Genomic DNA, 18,688 nt, shown 5'->3' on the forward strand with positions numbered 1-18,688 from the left:
GTCTTTCAAAATGAAATATCAAATAAAAAAAATACCCAAAACAAAGGGCTGGCAAAAAAAAAGTGCAATGATAAAGTGCAAACAAGAAAAAAAGCCTTAATACTTATTATTTAATATTTAATATGAATACAATGAATATCCATTTGCCTGATTATTTGGGAAAAAGTCAATATATAGACAGGGCAGGTCCATACACAGAGGCATTTGGTATGTCAAGAACTATAGACAATAAACTGCAATATATACAGGTATCAGTACTGAAGCTGCGTCCTTCCTATGTGGTAGGGGGTGGCAAGACAGATGCTCTGGCCTGTAACATGAATAACGTTATTTTAACACAAAATTTCATAACATAAGATGATAAAATAAAATCTTACTCATTTTATGCATTGATTCTTCATTTGCTAGTTATTACAGCCACACACAGCGCAGAAGTCCGGCATTTTTTGCTCGTACCATCAGAGAAGCGAGATTGAATGAGCTTGGATCTAGAGCTGTTATTCTTGGCCAGAGTATGAGGTCCCCACTAGGCCATATATTAATAAAAGCTTGCACATATATGAATTTTTCCTCATGCATCTACATACAAAGCTCGCACATATGCACCATATTCTTCAAAATCGCAATGTGCAATGTTCGCGAAAAACTATGTGAATCCATGCGCAGCAGAAGTAGAATGTGTGCGAGTGAACATAGTGTATGTGCGAGCTTTTCTTGATATTTATGGGCTAGGGGGCACCTATGCTTTTGTTCGCCCCCTTGTGGTTGGCTTGAGAAAGTGCTTGATTTGATTTACAGCAGAGCCCGCTCTTCAAATGTCATCTTAATTTAAACGATCATCTAAATTTAATCGTGGCAGCCAAAATCGTGATAATGATTAAAATTCGATTAATTGTGCAGCCCTACCTTGAGTGTCTCCAGGGGGACTGTACTTGTAACTACTGATTGTCTCGATAATCTAGTCTAGTAAATGGTATAAATGTATGCCACGATTACGTCACATGCGTAAGCATTAGTAAACATTGGGTCTTGTTTGATCTACTTATCAGTTTTATAGTTGTATGAATTATTGGCACAAAGCCAAAATGCATGCATCTTAGATAACGGCTACCAGACTGTCCCGATAAAGAATCAGACTAATATACCTTGGTATTACAGCCTATGAAAAGAAAAAAATGATTGCAGAGCATTATCTGAAAATTCTGAAAATGTCATAAAATGCAAACATGAGGTAGTGTTAGAAAAATAGAAATTTTTGGTAAAATAAAAAAATTCGTTTGACCCAAAAGTGAAAATTCATTTGAACCATCATGTAAAATTGAATGTAATGAATTCTATTCTATGTTAGCTTTTGTATATATGCTTACTTTTTGATTGCTTTTCGCACTGTAGCACTTGATCTGTGAGGTGCTACAGCATGAGCTGCTACATCAGGGTTGTCTGAAAGCAGAGCAAAACCCTGCGGCACAAGAATATGGGGGGGAATTATTCCTTGAGACCCTTGAGACCTCAGTTACTCAGTCAGAGTCATTTAGGTGACTTTTAGTATTTGTCATTTTCACTGGGGTCCTCGGCGTGGCCTGATCGTTGTCATTCATTGCAAGCAGCGAGTGCCGCTGGTAAATAGCTGATTACAGGGTATTTAATCACCACACGGGACAGACTGCTTCATTATGTTCTTCATCTCACTCGTGGCATTTGAGGAACCTCTCTGCACGATAAACAAGTGCTGCAGAAACCACAATTAATAAAGGCTCCTGGACAGGGAAGGTATGAAATAGCCTGATTGCCGTGGAGCTTCTCACCATTTTTTCCATGAAAGAGCTTCAGGGTAGACGGGCCAAGTTCTGTCTTCTCGATCACAGGAGCCGAAAGCCCCATTCTGAAATGGGCCAATTAAAGCCAGTTGACTGCCAGCACAGACCAGCCTCCCCGTTTCTGCCGACCACCGCATCCACTTGCTCTTACGCAGGTTACCCGAGGCTAATGTCTCTGACAGCAGGCTCTTGTCGATAAAGACTCACCATGATGAATGGTTTTCCGACGGGGGCGGTCGCGGGGAAAGTGGTTATGCAGTAGGGTACATTAACCCCTAAAGCAGAGTGTCAGGTACATTACTGTACTGTGCAGGTTCCGTTTTTCTCTCTCGAGGTATGAACTGGATCTGGCAGCTTTCCACTGTGGGAGGGAGGGGTTTCGATTTGGCTTCCATTTTGTCTGGTGGCCAGTGCTGACGCTGATTTATTTTTATTTTTTTTTTGCTGGTCTTTGCTGGACCGTAACATGGACACACTCACATACAAGCAGGTCTCCAAAGAAGACAATATACTCTTCTGATCACATCTGATTGACCTTCAATTCTGACTGAACTACTGGCTTCCTGAATATTTGGAGACCTTTTATTGCATACATTAAAAAGCACAGGTCTGTCAATCTGTGAATTAAATAGCACTGCTATTGTGTATACAACCGTACAACCAGCCGATGTTCAAATTTTTGTGACGTAAAAATGATTTCAAAACTAAACGTTTCTCTACTAGGTATTTCATATAAAATGTTTGGAGTCACAGAGTGAGGTGTTTCCAAGGGTGGGTGGAAAATTACTAATACAGGCCCTGAAGATAGTAATTTGCAATAAAGGAAGCAAATATCATGCTGTGCTTTTTACTGTAATACATTACCCCCATTAAATGCATGTTTCTCTTTCTTATTAATCTATAACAAACAATTTTCTTGAATAAAAATTAGCCTAACAGTAAAAATATGTAGACATCAGGCATATTTTTTTAAACATAAAAAAAACATATTTCATTACCAAACCTCCAAATAAACTGGCACACCAGAGCAGAGCAAAATTTTCATTACAGAGCAACGTTCAGATCAAAGAAATGAAAAAACAAAGAGACTCACAAAGCTTAGATAGCCTTCTCTGTTGGCTGTTGATAAGAACAACCGGGCCATTAAATCCAAGACACCCCTTTAACCAGGACACTGGGGAAGAGGTCATGAGGCCTTCCCTCAAAAAGCCCAGAAGAACAGAGGAAAATCCTTTTTGTTAAATATTGTTATCGGACTAATAATCATGGTATTGTGGCATACAATAATCAGGCAGTAGACTTCAGATGACCTCTGGGGTTGCTCTTTTTGTCCATGGCTCTTTTTAAAACATTATTATTAAAATGACCATGGGACTTGCTCGGCGGGAAAGTGGTCAAACATGTGGAATTATTAATAATTTACTCAAAATTTACGAATTGATTCATAACCACATATTTGGCGTATTTACCCTACAGTTGTTTATGGAGGGTGACGCCAGCAGATGACAACTGGCCTGCAGTTGTTTTTGTGTTCTTTACCACCAAAAACATTTACCACATATAATTCATGGTGCTAATAATCTCCAATTTGCCAGCACGACAAAGGAGGCCAAAGTAGTTCTTCTCATTCCTCTGTCCATTTCTTGGATATTAATCGCACTGAGGCTGGAAACCACTACATAATTCCATAATTAATGCAGGGCTTTACATGATGTTGTCCAGCTGCTTTGTCATCAACATCTGGATCATATCTGAACTGAGCAGCAGACTGGGTTTTAGCAATTTATGAAAGCAGCTTGAGTAGAATGAGATGAGCTCGCCAGATGTGGAGGCCTCAGGCTGACGGGACATTGAACAACAAAGCAAGGCTCTGACATTGAAGGTTTTCAACGAAGAGTGATCTGTCTCTCAAAACAAGAGGGTGAAAAGGCTACGGCTCATCTCAAGATACATCCATGGACTGTTACTTGGAGAAAAAAAAAAATATTGAAATTAAGCCAAGTAAAGGTTCTGCCATCTCTGTGGCATTGTGGTATATTTAACACACTTGTGAAGATGGTTGCCAGCTGTCCATGTCTGGAATCATTAGCATGTCTGTATGATGATTTACTTTTTAGGCTGTGCAGAGGCTACATGGTGCATTTGACCTAGCATTTCCTCAGTTCTCTGTATGTGGAGTCAGCACATTCTCGACATGTTCCCTTTTGTTTCCTTTGGTTGCCCCCAGTTGCCTCAGACATCTGCATCTACCTTGCACATAATGATTCCTGGGATAACCTCCAACTTTACCCCAGGATGTGAGAAGTTTTCAGTTCTCAGGCTCACCTGCTACATAACAATGGTGGAAAACATTGAGTTTTTCAAATGCATCTGTGTCTTCAGTACCCCAAACGTCTCCAATTTTGCTTTTTGATACTTTATTCATCCAATTCTGCATTGTGACCAATACAGCATTCTGATTTGGGACCATGGACACTAATCTTTTTCAGTGAAACCAGCACCAGAATTGATGCTGAAACCAGTGAAGTGGAATTGAAGCTGGGGTAAAAGAACATGACATGGCAAGAATCAAAGTACCTCATCACACACTGTTCCCTGGGCGACTGTCATGGCTGCCCCCTGCTCACCAAGGGTGATGGTTAAAAGCAGAGTTGTGTCACCGTGTGCTGTGCTGCAGTGTTTCACAATGACAATCACTTCACCCTCTCTGCTGGCCTGGCATTGCATTGTCTTTAATTCGATTTTGAATCTTTCTTGACCAAATCAATAACTGTTAGGTTAACTACCGGGAAGAATAAAAAACCATACCTGGGGCTGAATTTGAGGTTGCAGACGCAGGGTGTTTTACAGTGTCTTTTTACACAGTTCATAGAGAGCCATAAAATGGCCCTCTTGCCTCTGCTGACTTGTTTTGCCGTCACACTGAGGTGTAGTTAAAACTGTAACGGCTCATAAACCTTTTCCAACTTCCTTTCAGACAATGAGCAGTCGCTTTTTCCCCCATGATGCCATCCGCACAGACGCTGTCCTGAGTTTGGACGAGGACTCCGTCTTGTCAACCAATGAGGTAAGAGTTGCCACCCCCGCCCCTGAAACTGAAATGCAGCAGAGCCATTACGGACACTCCACTCCACCCTGGTTTTTTCAGGAAACGTATTCTTGGTTTGCCAACGGGTCTTACCAAAGCCATCGCTCACGCATAGTTCAAATTTAATGTTGCAGATCGTCATGCAGCTGGTCTAAAATAAACGCCACGGCAGAGCCCATCTGAAACGCACATAAACATTTATTACTGCATTGCAGAGCAGTTGCACAATTCATACAGAGTGTGTTCAGATCGTGGGTCTAAAAGATCCTGCATTTTCTGTTAACATTGCAATTTTGCCTTTTTCTATTTTTCTCGGATGACTTCATCAGTTATGGTGATACTGAGGCATTTTTGCCTGAATCAGCAGCAGGAGGTGGACAGAGGGGGACAAAATGGGACAGAAGGGCTCTGTAGTTGTTCATCATACATTAATTTGTGTCTTAATTCAGCTTGTTATCTTTTTCATGCACTGAACGCGTCTCTTTTCTGCAGCAGCGTGGTTTGTGCAGGCCTTGCGTTTGTTAATGTGGTCCCATCTCTCCTTTTGTATTCAATTAGTCCCCCCCACCAATAAAACGGAGTTGAGTCAGCAGGCTGGCGAAGCTCATTTTTAATTGTTCTTGCCTGTACAATGCAGCACAACAATAATGTCTGTTATTTGAGGACAGGTTGGTCCTGGTGCCTTCCTGTCTTTGCCGTCCAGTCTGAAAAGGCCAGCCCTGACATGGTGCAGCAGTTAAACAGCAGCAGGTGTTGAGGGAGCCCAGCTGCGGTGACAGTTTCTGGGCTGGACGTGTGCAGGCGTCTGGTGCAGCTTGGCTGGGACTCGGCTACTTTAACCCAGTCACAGGCTCTGTTAAAAGTTAGTAAGGATTTAGAGACATTTAGTCGGCCAGTTTACAATATTAAGCTCTCAACTAATGGGATGGAATAAATCGCGATGGCAAGGATTAAATTGCATGGTTAACATCTGAGTCTGCTTTTATAGCAGAGGGGCTGAAGGCCTTGTAGCTTTAAAGCTAAAATGTAGTAATTTATAAGGAAAAAAATTCTCAAATTCATTGTAAGTATCCACTTAATCCACACCGCGGTTGGTGGCAGCAGCTCATCATGGGCCACTGGTTGTGGGGCAGGGACCCACCCAGGGTGGGGCGCCATTACACCACACACTCAAACCTATGGGCAATTTATGGGTAGTACCAGGTATCCACGTCTTTTGATGTTTGGAGTAACAGGGGTGATGAATTCAATGGCACAGTGTCTAAGATTGTATTTCCAAAAAAACAATTATGAGCAACTGTAAAATAAGTAGAATATAATGTCATAAGTGAAAGAAATCATGACGTCATTATTATTCTGACAATTTCATATTCCAGGTTGCTCTATGATTTAACAACCGTTTATTTTCCAGTTATCTTCCAAGTTATCTTTATCATTACAGAATGTGACTATCAATTCCTGCAGAATGTTCTGGAACACAACATTGAGATTTGAACATGTGATTTTTTTCAATGTGCATTTGAGGAAAGTTAATCATAATTCAGTGCCTGTGTTTACAGGTTGTTCTTGGAAAAACCCTCACGTTCGTCTGAATTCTGATTTTGCTAAACTATAAAAGATGGCATTTTAGTCTCTAAAATTACACACAATTATCATTTTGTTAGTATGTTATATTCAGATTCTCTTCAGTGCCCAATATTTCCTGAGTGTAAGAGATCTCTGCCGATGCTCTTATTATGTGGCCAAATGTAACTAAAGAATCTCCCCTTGTGGTGAGATGCAAATGTGTGTTGTGCCAGCCTCACTGGTGAGCGGTGGGCAGCCTTGAAAGGCGCCCGGGGAGCACAGCATGGGGACGGTTCCTTGCTCAAGGGGACCTCAACCAGCAACCTCCCAACTACTGGTCCACTTCCTTATCCACTAGGCCACCACTGCCCCCCATTAGAAGTCACAGACTGATTAAGTTCCTCAGGCCTGTGAGCGAGAGGGTCTTAGCTGGGTTTTTGTGCCACCTGTTGTGGAAACAGCTAAATAAGATACTTGCATCTATTGTAGAACATTGATTACAGTCAGCTTTGCTGCACTTGCATTGTAGTCTATTGTGTGTGTGTAATGATTCACACAACACATTCAGACAATATTTAATATATGTTTTTTTAGCGCTGAGACAGGCCATGGAGATTTAAGGTTAACATTTGCATTGGAGTTTTGACATTTTGATTTCTTTAAATTAGAAACCATGTAATGTGGTGGGCGTTGAGAGTGAGCGTATGGTGAAGGGTCAGTGGGCTGGCGTGAATTCCTGCCGTGTGGCCACAGGGCAGACCCGTAGCGGTCCACACCAGCGGTTTTAAGGAGTTGTGGTCTGAGTGTGGATAACTCAGGTGTCTCAGTGTGTGTTTCCAATGTCTTTCCCCGTCTCCACTTCCATTTGCCCCAAGTAGAGGCCTATGCATTTGTCCATTTTAAATTCAATTCTGTTTAAGCACCTGCGCCTGGGTCCTCCCCTTACTCGGTGTCAGATACCGGAATGCCAGTAAACCCATACAGCCCCAATGTTGTAAAATGCCCCATTCAAATCATTTAAAATGAGTCCTACAACTTTCTTGTGACATTTAAGCATGAAATCATCCTTCAGAACCAGTGTGTCTAAAACCCACCACATGTAATTAAATGACACAGAGTTTTTGCTTTTGTCTTGAGCAGAGGCACGTAGCTTTTATTGTGGGACAGGATTACAGAAATCATGTTGCAAAGATATCTGGAGGCGTTCTGAAAGACTTGCAGAGACATCTTTTGAAGAAAAAAAATCAATTTGCTTAATAATCCGTCTTGGTAATTGCCCTTTAAACATATGAAGTGGTTTAATTGAAAAGTCAAGAAAAAAAGAAATGTGAGTGTGGCTTTAATAGAACTTCTGATATTGCATTAAGTGCTGCTGAATCATGCTTTGAACAGAATCCATAATGTCCTGTTTCAACTCAATGATTAGGTTATTATTTTAAAGAGGAAGTGAAATGTTAGATTTAAATGAAATTGAATGTTATTTATGAATGAGGTCATGAAAGGTTCTCTGAACATTTCAAATTTATTTCGTTCCACCAGCTCTGGATGGGCCATTGAGCTAATCTTATCAGAAAGAATGTGCTGGAAAAAGGTCCACTGGATTCATGTTCTGAGCTCCCATTGCTGGAAGCATATCAAAAAATGTTGCTAATATCTAATTGTATTTAAATAAATTATGTCATGCATTATATCTAAGAAATGAACAGGTTATTAAGTCTAATTGTAATCAATTTGCCACACATTATATTTGAGAAAGTAAATAGTTATTACGTTTCAGAATCAGCATGCTGATCTGCTCAGACAAGACATGCCAAGACAAGACCCAGCAACGGTCAGAAAACTGAGAGTTAGAAGCAGATCCTGGGCCTTCGCCAGGTTCTCCTCCCAGTGATTTGTGCTTGAAAGAGACGCGATGGTGACATCTCAGTGGATGTCCTTATGACATGCCCTAACCTCAGCTGGTCCCTCTCCAAACAGAGGAGCAGCAGCTCTCCAGTATTACTCATCCTGTTAAGGAGAGTAATTCCTGAGGAGTAACCTGATTTTGGCCTGAGATCTTGTTCTTGTGGCCATTACCCAAAGTTCATGACCATAGGTGACAATAGGGATGTGGATTGAGAGCCTTGTTTTTTTACTTAGCTCTCTTCACCATGACAGACCAGTGCAGCTGGCGCTGATCTGCTTGTCAATCTCAAAATCCCTTTTTGCCATCACTTGTGTGAGATACTGAACTAGAGGCAGTGTCTTCCCCCTTACCTGATTTTGAGTTTCGGATTCATCTCAAATGCTTATCATTTGGCTGCAAATAATTTGAGTGTGCATTGATGGTCAGGATCAGTTGGGACCATGAGGACATCATCTGCAAATTCCACCTCCAGATCACTGAACACCATGAATCTTCCATCCATAGCTGTCTTGACATCACTTTGATGAAGGCAGTGGTGGCCTTTGGGACAGAGGTGGCCTAGCGGTTAAGGAAGCGACCCTGTAATCAGAAGGTTGCCGGTTCGAATCCCATGGCTGTCATGGCTGCCCACTGCTCATCAAGGGTGATGGGTTAAACGCAGAGGACACACTTTTGTTGTGTGCACTGTGTGCTGTGCTGTGCTGTGCTGTGCTGTGCTGTGCTCTGTATGACAATCACTTCACTTTCATGTTGCCCAAATGTCCAAACTAGTTTGTTTTTTAAAAGTTAACAAAGGTGCAGACATGATTTAAGACATGCATTGATCACAATAAGCAAATAAAGATACTGTTTACGAAAGTTGATGAAAAACTAGAAAAACTAGAAAAAAAAAAACTGGTAATCTAAATCACATTTGTGCAAGATCCTTCTCAGAGCCAATGAAGTGGAACACAAAATAAATACCATCAGCTGACATTCCAGAAGCTTCTTAATTAAAACCATGAAAATAGCATACTGTTTCATATATTATGTAACATTTCTTTCTCCTAAATGTAATTGAATAACAGGAAATGTCACTTTACTGACAAATTACTTCAACACAGCTATTCCACTCCACCAATCCTCCTTCCAATCATGCATGGAACACACAAGGCATCTTATTTTAACCAAGCACAGCCACGCCTACCATTGAACTCTAGCCCAAGTGAACGTGAAAACGTGAAAGTGATGTCCACCTCCTTATCCGCTAGACAGAAGCATAAGGATATGATACAGTAGGGTCTTGTATACCTGTATATGATTACAAATGTTACCTTTCCATCTCCCTGCTTATCTTCAGACACGCTCCATATTTCACATTCATAATTCAACCAGACACTTTATAAATGGGGAAAAATCATGCCGTCCTTCCTGGATTGGCAGATTTGTTGCCCCGCGTACTGATGCGGTTGACTTCCTAATCGGCACCATCATTCAAAAAAGAAGAAGCCCTGGCGTACCTGTAACACTGCCTGGCATCATCATGTTGTTGCAACTTGACTGATGATTGCGTATGTTCTAGGGCTGTCAGAAATGTAAAATGTTTACTTTTGTTGACACATCAGAATCAGCACTGAACTGAAAGTCATTTACATAAAATTTTAAGTCCATTCTAATTACTTTAGGGTGTCTGCAGGGAGTTTTATATTTTAAAAATGACTGGATCATCTCCCTGTCATTCCCTGTCTGAGCCTCTTTCCCACACTTTTTAAAAATATCCATTATAGCAAGCCTAAGCCACAGATGATTAATTCTGATCAATCATGATTAATTTATTTCAACATATGTGATTGATTAGTTATTTTTTTAATTGAGTATCAACCCTAGTTTATTCTTATTCACCGATCCCCTTGTTATGGTGTCTGTTCTCTGTGTTTGTTGTGTTTGACTGTTTCTCCTTTGCCTGGGCAGGGGATGTGGCAGTTAAAGAATCAGAATTTTAAATAAGTGCATTATTTATGTGACAGGGTAAACATGATGGTTAATCTATCCTATATTAGAAATTCACCTCAAAAGCATGTTTGTCACAGGTTTCACTGCCCAAAGCAAAAATAAATATACATAATGTGTGAAGATATTTTTGAATGGTCCTAATAGGGGACTTGTCAGGTGTTTTTTTTTTTTTTCTTCACACCACTTTTCATAGCGTACCATGCTGGGATTTTTATCCTCAGGTGAGAACATGAAAGTAACTTTTTTCACCACCCTGTTTTGATTTTATTTCTGTTTTTCCGGTTTTATTTATGACTGCAGGTTGATTTCGCCTTCATCGTCTGGCACAGCTTCCCAGACAGGATAGTGGGATACCCGGCACGCAGCCACTACTGGGATGCGGGCAAAGCGCGGTGGGGCTACACGTCCAAATGGACCAACGAGTACTCGATGGTGCTCACTGGAGCTGCCTTCTACCATAGGCAAGTGTCTGGATTGGCTGTGTTTTTATCATGCAATTATGCCATGTTTTTAGATCTTTGTTTAACATTCTTCAAATAGTCAATAACCCAGTTTTATTCTCAGGTTTCCTTCTTAAAAACAACCTCAGAAATATGAGATCTAAATGCAGGTTAGTTCTATGAATCTTTTCAGATGTAGAGTTGCAGACATTGCAGACACAGCAAATTTACTTCTCTCGACTTGACCTCAGCCCTCCATAGGTGCAGCCTTAGCAACAGGAGAGTTCATCCAAAACCTTCTTTTGACTCCTTAATAAATAAGAAATGATCCTGACCAGTGAACGCTGATAGAGACCAAGCTGGGATTTGAAATCTCAGTTGTTTGTGTGTGTGTGTGTGTGTGTGTGTGTGTGTGTGTGTTCTAATAAAGTTGGAAAGTGTGAAAACGGTGACATTTTGCTAGAAAAATAAATATAAACTTTTTGAGTTTTTATTAGACATATATTATACATAATAATTCAAAAATAATCTTAAAAGAATAAGGTTTAGGTTTAGACAGCTTTATTACAATTATAAGATGTGTTAAGTAATTATTTGGTTTTCTGCATGGTTTGCATTGGTTTTCTTTCATTAACAACATTAATAGATAAAAGCCCCCCTCCATAGTTACTCTATTATGAAAAATGTAATATTGAATACAGGAGTCGTTTCAAAGAAATATTAGCATCAGGCCAGGCAACAAATTGAGTTGAGAAATCTGCCGTCTCATGAGAGATGCCAAGTAATTTATTTTCAGCCACTTGCTGATAAGCACCCAACAACAGCCCACTTTCACATCGCCACCTTTATTATAAGCTATGGCAAGTTAAAGAGAAGCCAACAGGGCTGTCGTATGCGTCTGATGCATTATATAAAGACGCAGCCGGGTGGGAACATGTATAACTGTGCTGAATTTACCAGCTCTGATGTCAATCATGCATGCAAAATTGCTAATAATTTGAACTTTTCATAAAAGATTTTGGCCATGATACTTATTCACTATTCTGGGTTTTTCAGGGAAATTATGCTTGTTTTACACTTCTGCTTACATGACAATTGAAATATTGAAATTAAAATATTATAGTTTAATCATTCATAAAATCAATACATTATTGTTTGAAAGCACAGTTTAGTATGAAATAAATCTGTCATGAAGCTCTGGAAATAAAATACAATTTTAATAACTCTCTGTTTCTATAGCAGCAACACCAACACACCTACAACATGATCAGCTTTTTTTATACTGTATAATTATCAGTATCATTTCCAGTTAAATATAATGCTTAATATGTGGACTCTTCCACTTCCGTGATATGAGAGTGTTTTATAGATGGACAGAGAGAGGAGGAGGAGAAACTGTAGTCCCTGACAGGTCGAGGAGCTGTATTTTAAAGATCAATAGTTCCAGCGAGCGAGGGGCACACAGTTTGTTTTAGAGGAAGGCCTGGGCGCGCATCTGTCTCCGTGGCAAGACAGACACCTGAGTTGGGGAGACCTTCGCAGTGACACCTCAGAGCGAGGTGACAGAGATTTACCACCTGCTGTCTGGCAACATGCTGATGCCGCAAAGCAAAACAGCCACAAAAAAAAAGAATGTGTGTATGTTTGTGTAGGTTTATGCATTTGTATGTGTGTGTGTCTACACATGCATGTCAGTTATATTGTAACTGTTTGAATGTATTTATTCTATGAATTGCTTGTGTGTGTGTGTGTGTGTGTGTGTGTGTGTGTGTGTCTGTGGCTATCTCCACTGCTCAGTAGGACAGGAAGTGAGAGAGGCTTTTGTTCAGGACACAGACAGCCACAGCTTAATAATCAAACAGCAGAAGAGACACGACTCCATCAGGGCTGCCAGTGTGGCGAGAGGAGCCTCCAGTCACAAATTAAAACATCCGTCTCTCCCGGGGAGCCGTGGCAGGAGGTAGAGGAGGAGAGAGAGCGACGCTCCACTTCCTCCCTCTGCAGCGGCAGAATTACCACACGCATTTTAAACACCTCTCGGCGAATGAAAAGCCACATTAAGCAAAGAAAAGACATCCATTGCAGAAGGATTTGTTTGAGGTTGAAAAAGCAAAAAGGTATTAGCGCTGCGTGGGACACGTCTGACAGCCAGTAACACAGTTTTCCGTATTTATTCTGCTGTTCCGGTTTGTTTCACGTCTGAGTTCAGGGGCGATAATGGTGTTCGGCTCCTTAAATCTCTCTCCTTTTCCGCTATTTTTCTCTGTTTGTGTTGCCAGTTTGATGTTTGAGACACAGACTCCATTTCTCTGCGGTGAATTAGACATTCCTGAGACTTGATTAAATGGAACTGAAGAAGTGAAGAAGCCAGCGTGACCAGACACCCACTTTATAAAGACACATATCTTGAATGTTGTTACGAGGTTTTTTTAACTCAAACACAACTTCCCCAGGTTTCCAGTGTGAATCGTTCACAACGTTTGGAGGTCTCCTTGAATGTCTCAGGGTTGGAGCTTTCTTCCCTTGTCAAATTAAACCGTACGATATGCAGTGAAATGCCTGTGCGACTGCTGTTGACCTCAATATTACAAATATTACAAATATGAAATATAAACAAATATTACAAATGAATTTTTTGTAGTGCCATCAAATATTTGTAGTGCCGTGAAGATGTCAGGGTAGCCAGGCTTCCCATTGCTTAACTATGCACTTAAAGGCTCTGTACCCTACATTCGTTTCATCAGGATCTGGCCATGTTGATAAAAGCCTGCGAATGTGGACAGAAAAGAGCACAACCACTGGACATTGTGGGGACAGCACAGCCAGCAGTTCAATCTTTTCAAAGAAAGGTTATACCAGGTCTTAAAAAGTTAGAGCCGCCTCTCCATCGATTTAGTGTTAACCATAACTGCCCCTTGGTGGACTCTGGGACCCTGGAAACGGGTCCTTTTATGAGTCACTCCTTTACAAGGTCTCTTATTTCCTTTTTCCTGTTCTACAGAAAGGGGAAAACTGTGGACAGTGTCAACTGCAGGGCCTGTCAGATCTGGAGTTTGTCCGCTTATGTCGTCCGCTTATGTCAGGGAAAGGTTACCTCCCCTTTCTCATGCTTTATCCGGCCAGAGAATTTCCCACCCCCCTTAAAAAAGTAACTCCACCGACAGTCATGGATTCCAAACATGCGCAGCATTGCAGTTGCTCAGTTTCGCATTTGCTCATTTCCGCAAATGCCCACTCAATCTCGTCCCACCTCTCTTCTCCTCATTTATTTTTTAAAGCATTTTTTTCTCAAGGATGAATTGGGCAGCTTTGAAAATCAGTGGATTCATGGGAACTAAACTGTACTGGACTGGTCTCTCTCACTCTCTATGCAGGTATTACCATTACCTGTACACTCACTACCTGCCCGCCAGCCTCCTGGGGATGGTGGACCAGATGGCCAACTGCGAGGACATCCTCATGAACTTCCTGGTGTCTGCGGTCACCAAGCTCCCACCAATCAAAGTCACTCAGAAAAAGCAGTACAAGGAGACCATGATGCAGCAGGTCAGTTCACCACTAAGAAGTGTGCGTGTGTGGCATAATTATCTACCATATTTTTTTTTAGACAATGACTGTAAGATAACTTTTTTTTGTACTTTCTTGTCTTTGGGCCAATAGATAACAAAAATAGAGACAAAAAAAGAGACAAAAGTTATCTATAGTTATCTATAGTGTTTATCTATAGATACAAAGTTGTAATACACATGTTGTTACACTGTGTTTGTGTGTCTCATTGCTCCAGTTATATTGGACGGGACAGGTGAGGTGGACGTAGGTCAGCTCCACCCGAGTCCTTCTTGACTGATGTTCCGCTGCTGACTCAGCAGTGTGGATCCCTTAGACAGATGTCTTAGTTGTAAAGAATAAGGATTTATTGCTGCAGATCTTTCTCTTTCGCTCTCCCTGAACCGGTCATCATACGTGCGGTGCCTTTTTGCATCTTCAGGGCACTTCATAAGTCCACTGCTTGATGTGTTTCTTCTGGTGGAAATCACAGGAGACTCTTACAGGGAACACGTGGAGAAGCACTTTTCTGCTGTGTGATCTAGAACATTCCGTCCTGATCTAAACCCTGCCTGGGAAATCAAAGATCTGTCATCCTTCCTCTACTCGAATGAGTCCCAGTACCCTCGGCTCCCTTCTCCATCTTCATCTCTGAAGTTGGATAAAATGCCTGTGACGGTAGTTAGAGGGTTCAAAAAATGTCCTCCGTCCTTGTCGTGTCCGACACGTTTCTGCTTTTAGGCCGCTGTAATGTAGACCACGTCGGGCTCGAGACCCCGGTGCAATGATGCGTGTGTTCTCTCCGCAGGGCTCAAAGACCTCCCGCTGGGCCGATCCGGACCACTTTGCGCAGCGGCAGACCTGCATGAACTCTTTCAGCGGCTGGTTCGGCTTCATGCCCCTCCTGCATTCGCAGATGCGTCTGGACCCTGTGCTGTTCAAGGACCAAGTGTCCATCCTGAGGAAGAAGTACAGGGACATTGAGCGGCTTTAGACACACACACACACACAAATACTACACACATAAAACACACACAGGGCACTATTTTCAAGGTGGTGCTATGCGCTAAGCATGGGGTTTGATTGCTAGTGTAAGGTCAAAGGTGTCCTCCGGATTTAGGTAAATAGATAAAACAATCCTCGATATAATAAATAAATAGATAGAATAATAAACTAGTATACAGAATATATAGAAACACAATCCTTAATGATGATTGTGCATGTGACATATCAACAGACGCAGGTTCAAATCATCCAGAATGAGCTAAAAATGTGCATGAGAGCTGCCAATCATTGGACTCCTCCCATTTTTTCACGAAAACATCAGTCTAAATCTGCTCTGGGTGTTTTTATCGATTTATTTTAATCCTGACCACACCTTACCTCACCCTGGCAAACAAGCATTGCAGACAAGTGCGTTTGAAAATATTGCCCACAATGCCTGTGTGACATGTTTTGGGCCAAACTGCCTTTTTACTTTGATCTTTTTTTTTTTTTTTAAAGCAGCCTATTGGTTAGCTTGGACTGTGACTTGATTGAAGAATAAAAACAGTATCTCTACAGAATAATTTATTATGGAAAAAACATATATGGAAAAAAATAGATATGCAACTCCAGGGTCCATTTTATGGTGATGATGGCCCTGGTCACTGAAGATCACCGGTCCAGCTCCTGCCTGTCTCTGGGTTGGACCACGTCGTTTGTCGTTGCTGTTGTCGTTGTTTATGAAGAATGTTGGTACCAGATCAGAGACCTACAGTCACCTTCAGCCCCTCTTCCACAGAGGAGGACCTCCCCTTCCCAGATGGTCAGAGTTGTCATCTCTCCTGGCATTTTAACCTTACTTTTATTTCAAACTCACTCTTCTTCCCAGGCGACACCTTCAAAATGACATGTTTTGTTCGGTTCACGTTTCAGTTTCCCAGACTTCAACACTGTTTCATGTTTTTTGTGAAATATATATATTTTTTTGGTTGCTTCATGTATAAATTGCCAAAAAGCGACTCTGATAAAAGGTATTGAGATGTAAGTTGTGTGATGTTGTTATTTGTGCTGCTGGAGCCTGACCGTCTGGTGGAGCGGGGCAAACAGCTTTATTGAAAAAGAATCTGTAACCCACAGCATCTCAGATCTGCAGATGACCGTATTTTTGATATGCAAATCCGCGTCCGACCCTGTTGTTATTAGTGGGCGGTTTACAATTACAGGCAAATGTACTTCAAATAAACCATAGACGATGGAATGTGTGTGTTGTGCATGCATGAGTGTATTTGGACAGACTGCACATGGTACGTATTTGTATCAGACAAATGGGGGAAAAAAGTGTTGTACAAACTCACAAACATACAATGTTTTATCTCCTTGTATCTTAACCCAATTTTACAATAACAAAAAAGTTTGTTGCAGAACTAAATGAATAACCCTTGGTTCTCTTTCTTTCTGAATTCATTTTTGCAAGCAGAAGTATTCCAACAAAACATATGGCTGTAAATGTAACATATTACTTTTCATTATCAGAAGGCAAACTGGATGTGACTGTGCTGGCGCCTCGGAAAAAAACAACGTTTCTCCTCATCAAAGAGAACCAGAGAGCTCCGAGGTAGTCCCAGTTCGGCTCAAAGAGGTGGAGCCGCCTTTCATATGATTCTGCGGCGTCAACGCGGCCCACCTGCCTCCCTCCTGACCTCCCATCGGGCATGATGGGGGCGTCTGCGTCAGCACCCCATTGATTGAGTTGTCCTGCATGGCTAATGAAATGGGCGTGGCAGGCAGTTGTCAGGCGCCTTTGATTTTTTGGAAGGGGTCTAAACGCTTTCATGTCGAGCCCCTCGTGAGGCGCATGCAGTGCGCCGGTCTAATGGTGAGAGGCGTGTACCCGGCGAATGGCAGTGCCCCCCATCCTCCCCCTCGCTCCTTCTCAATCACTCCTCATTGTTGACTCCTTTTCACAATCACAAGAGGCTTTAATTCAAAGCCTCTACACACCGAGACCCTCAAACACAATGACCCTCATTTCCTGAGCGGCGGTGCCAACTGAGCGCATCGATTCATATCAGAAACACATCACAGATGGCACAGATCAGCCATGCAGCCATGTTTATACACCTTTAAATTTATTTTCTGTGTGTGAAATGTGAGAAGCTGAGAATATGGAATGGGGTGGAAAAAAATATTTACACTGGAAAGAGCACGTAGAGAAGTTCCACTGAAATCCTTAACAGATTTTCTGCATTAGTTCAGATTTTTCCAGTTAGATAAAATTCCCTGCTCAGTAACCAGTAAACAGCATGTTGGCCCACTATGTATTACAATGTTGCCAGATAATGACTGTCAGACCAAATTCAAACTATATGCTAAATATTTAACTGTATGCTCTTCCATGTTTACATGCGAAATGTGTTCCTATTGATCACAAGCAGTTTTCCTAAAATATTTTCCTGAAGTTCTTAATCATGCAATCTGGCAACGTTGAGCATGGCACCAGTGCACATCTCAGTTATGTTTATGGTTATATGTGTTTCTTGCTGGGTATTTTAATTTAAAGTCTAGCTAAACATTTATCATATTAACATAGCTATTAGAATGTCATATTAAAGATGTATGTGCCTATAAATGTATTTAAATATGGACAAACCGCTTAAATCCTTTTAGGATTTATTAGCACTTTTTTTTTAAATATGATTCCAAATATGAATAATTTTCTGTCATCAAATACAAATGTATGTAATGGTGTGGTGTGGTGTGTTTTAGCGTGGTTTGGTGTGCGCTTATGATTTGTGCCTGGAGGTGAAACTCCTGTCTTTTGTTTACTGGGTCTCATGTGATGCTGTTCATTTCTTGTTTGTGTGTGTGTGTGTGTGTGTGTGTGTGTGTGTGTGTGTTGTTTGCATGTGATATGCCCAGAACACACACATACACACAGTATGATTTAATGCTGAGAGATTTTTATATTCCTTGTTTTTCTGCTTTCCCCTGGGGGAGGTTCTATTTCTTACTCCTTACTTCCCCTCGGTCTCTGTGTTCAGGATGATGCATGATAATGTCTCTTCCAGACCCACCCAGACTATCTCTCTCTCTTTCTCTCTCTCTCAGTCTCTCTCATTCAATCTCTCTGTTCACCTTTCCTCTCATTGTCTCTTTCTTTTCTGTATGCTTTGCTCTGTCTTTCTCTGATTGTCTGTCTATCTCTCGCTGTCTATTTTGCCATATGTGTAACGTTCTCTCCCTGTGTGAAATCTGACTGTTTCCGTCTGTCCGTCCACTCGATGTGCCATTCCCTTTTACTGTCTGCCTGTCCATATTCCATTCTCTGTCTGTGTCCTATCTATGACAG

At 41.4% G+C, this 18,688-nt stretch overlaps 1 protein-coding gene across 4 annotated transcripts in view; it reads left to right on the forward strand.

Moving 5' to 3' along the window:
- Positions 1–16,711, forward strand: part of LOC114763427 (exostosin-1) — a 217,719-nt gene extending 201,008 nt beyond the window's left edge. For all 4 annotated transcript variants that reach the window (XM_028953118.1, XM_028953119.1, XM_028953121.1 and 1 more), the window contains exons 9-12: positions 4,795–4,884; positions 10,670–10,830; positions 14,184–14,355; positions 15,164–16,711. In XM_028953118.1, the coding sequence (XP_028808951.1) occupies positions 4,795–4,884; positions 10,670–10,830; positions 14,184–14,355; positions 15,164–15,349 (609 nt within the window). In that variant the 3' untranslated portion in view covers positions 15,350–16,711. The remainder of the gene's footprint in view (positions 1–4,794; positions 4,885–10,669; positions 10,831–14,183; positions 14,356–15,163) is intronic.
- The last annotated feature ends 1,977 nt before the right edge of the window (positions 16,712–18,688 follow it).

This window comes from Denticeps clupeoides, chromosome 14 (assembly GCF_900700375.1).
Source record: "Denticeps clupeoides chromosome 14, fDenClu1.1, whole genome shotgun sequence".
Lineage (NCBI taxonomy): Eukaryota > Metazoa > Chordata > Actinopteri > Clupeiformes > Denticipitidae > Denticeps > Denticeps clupeoides.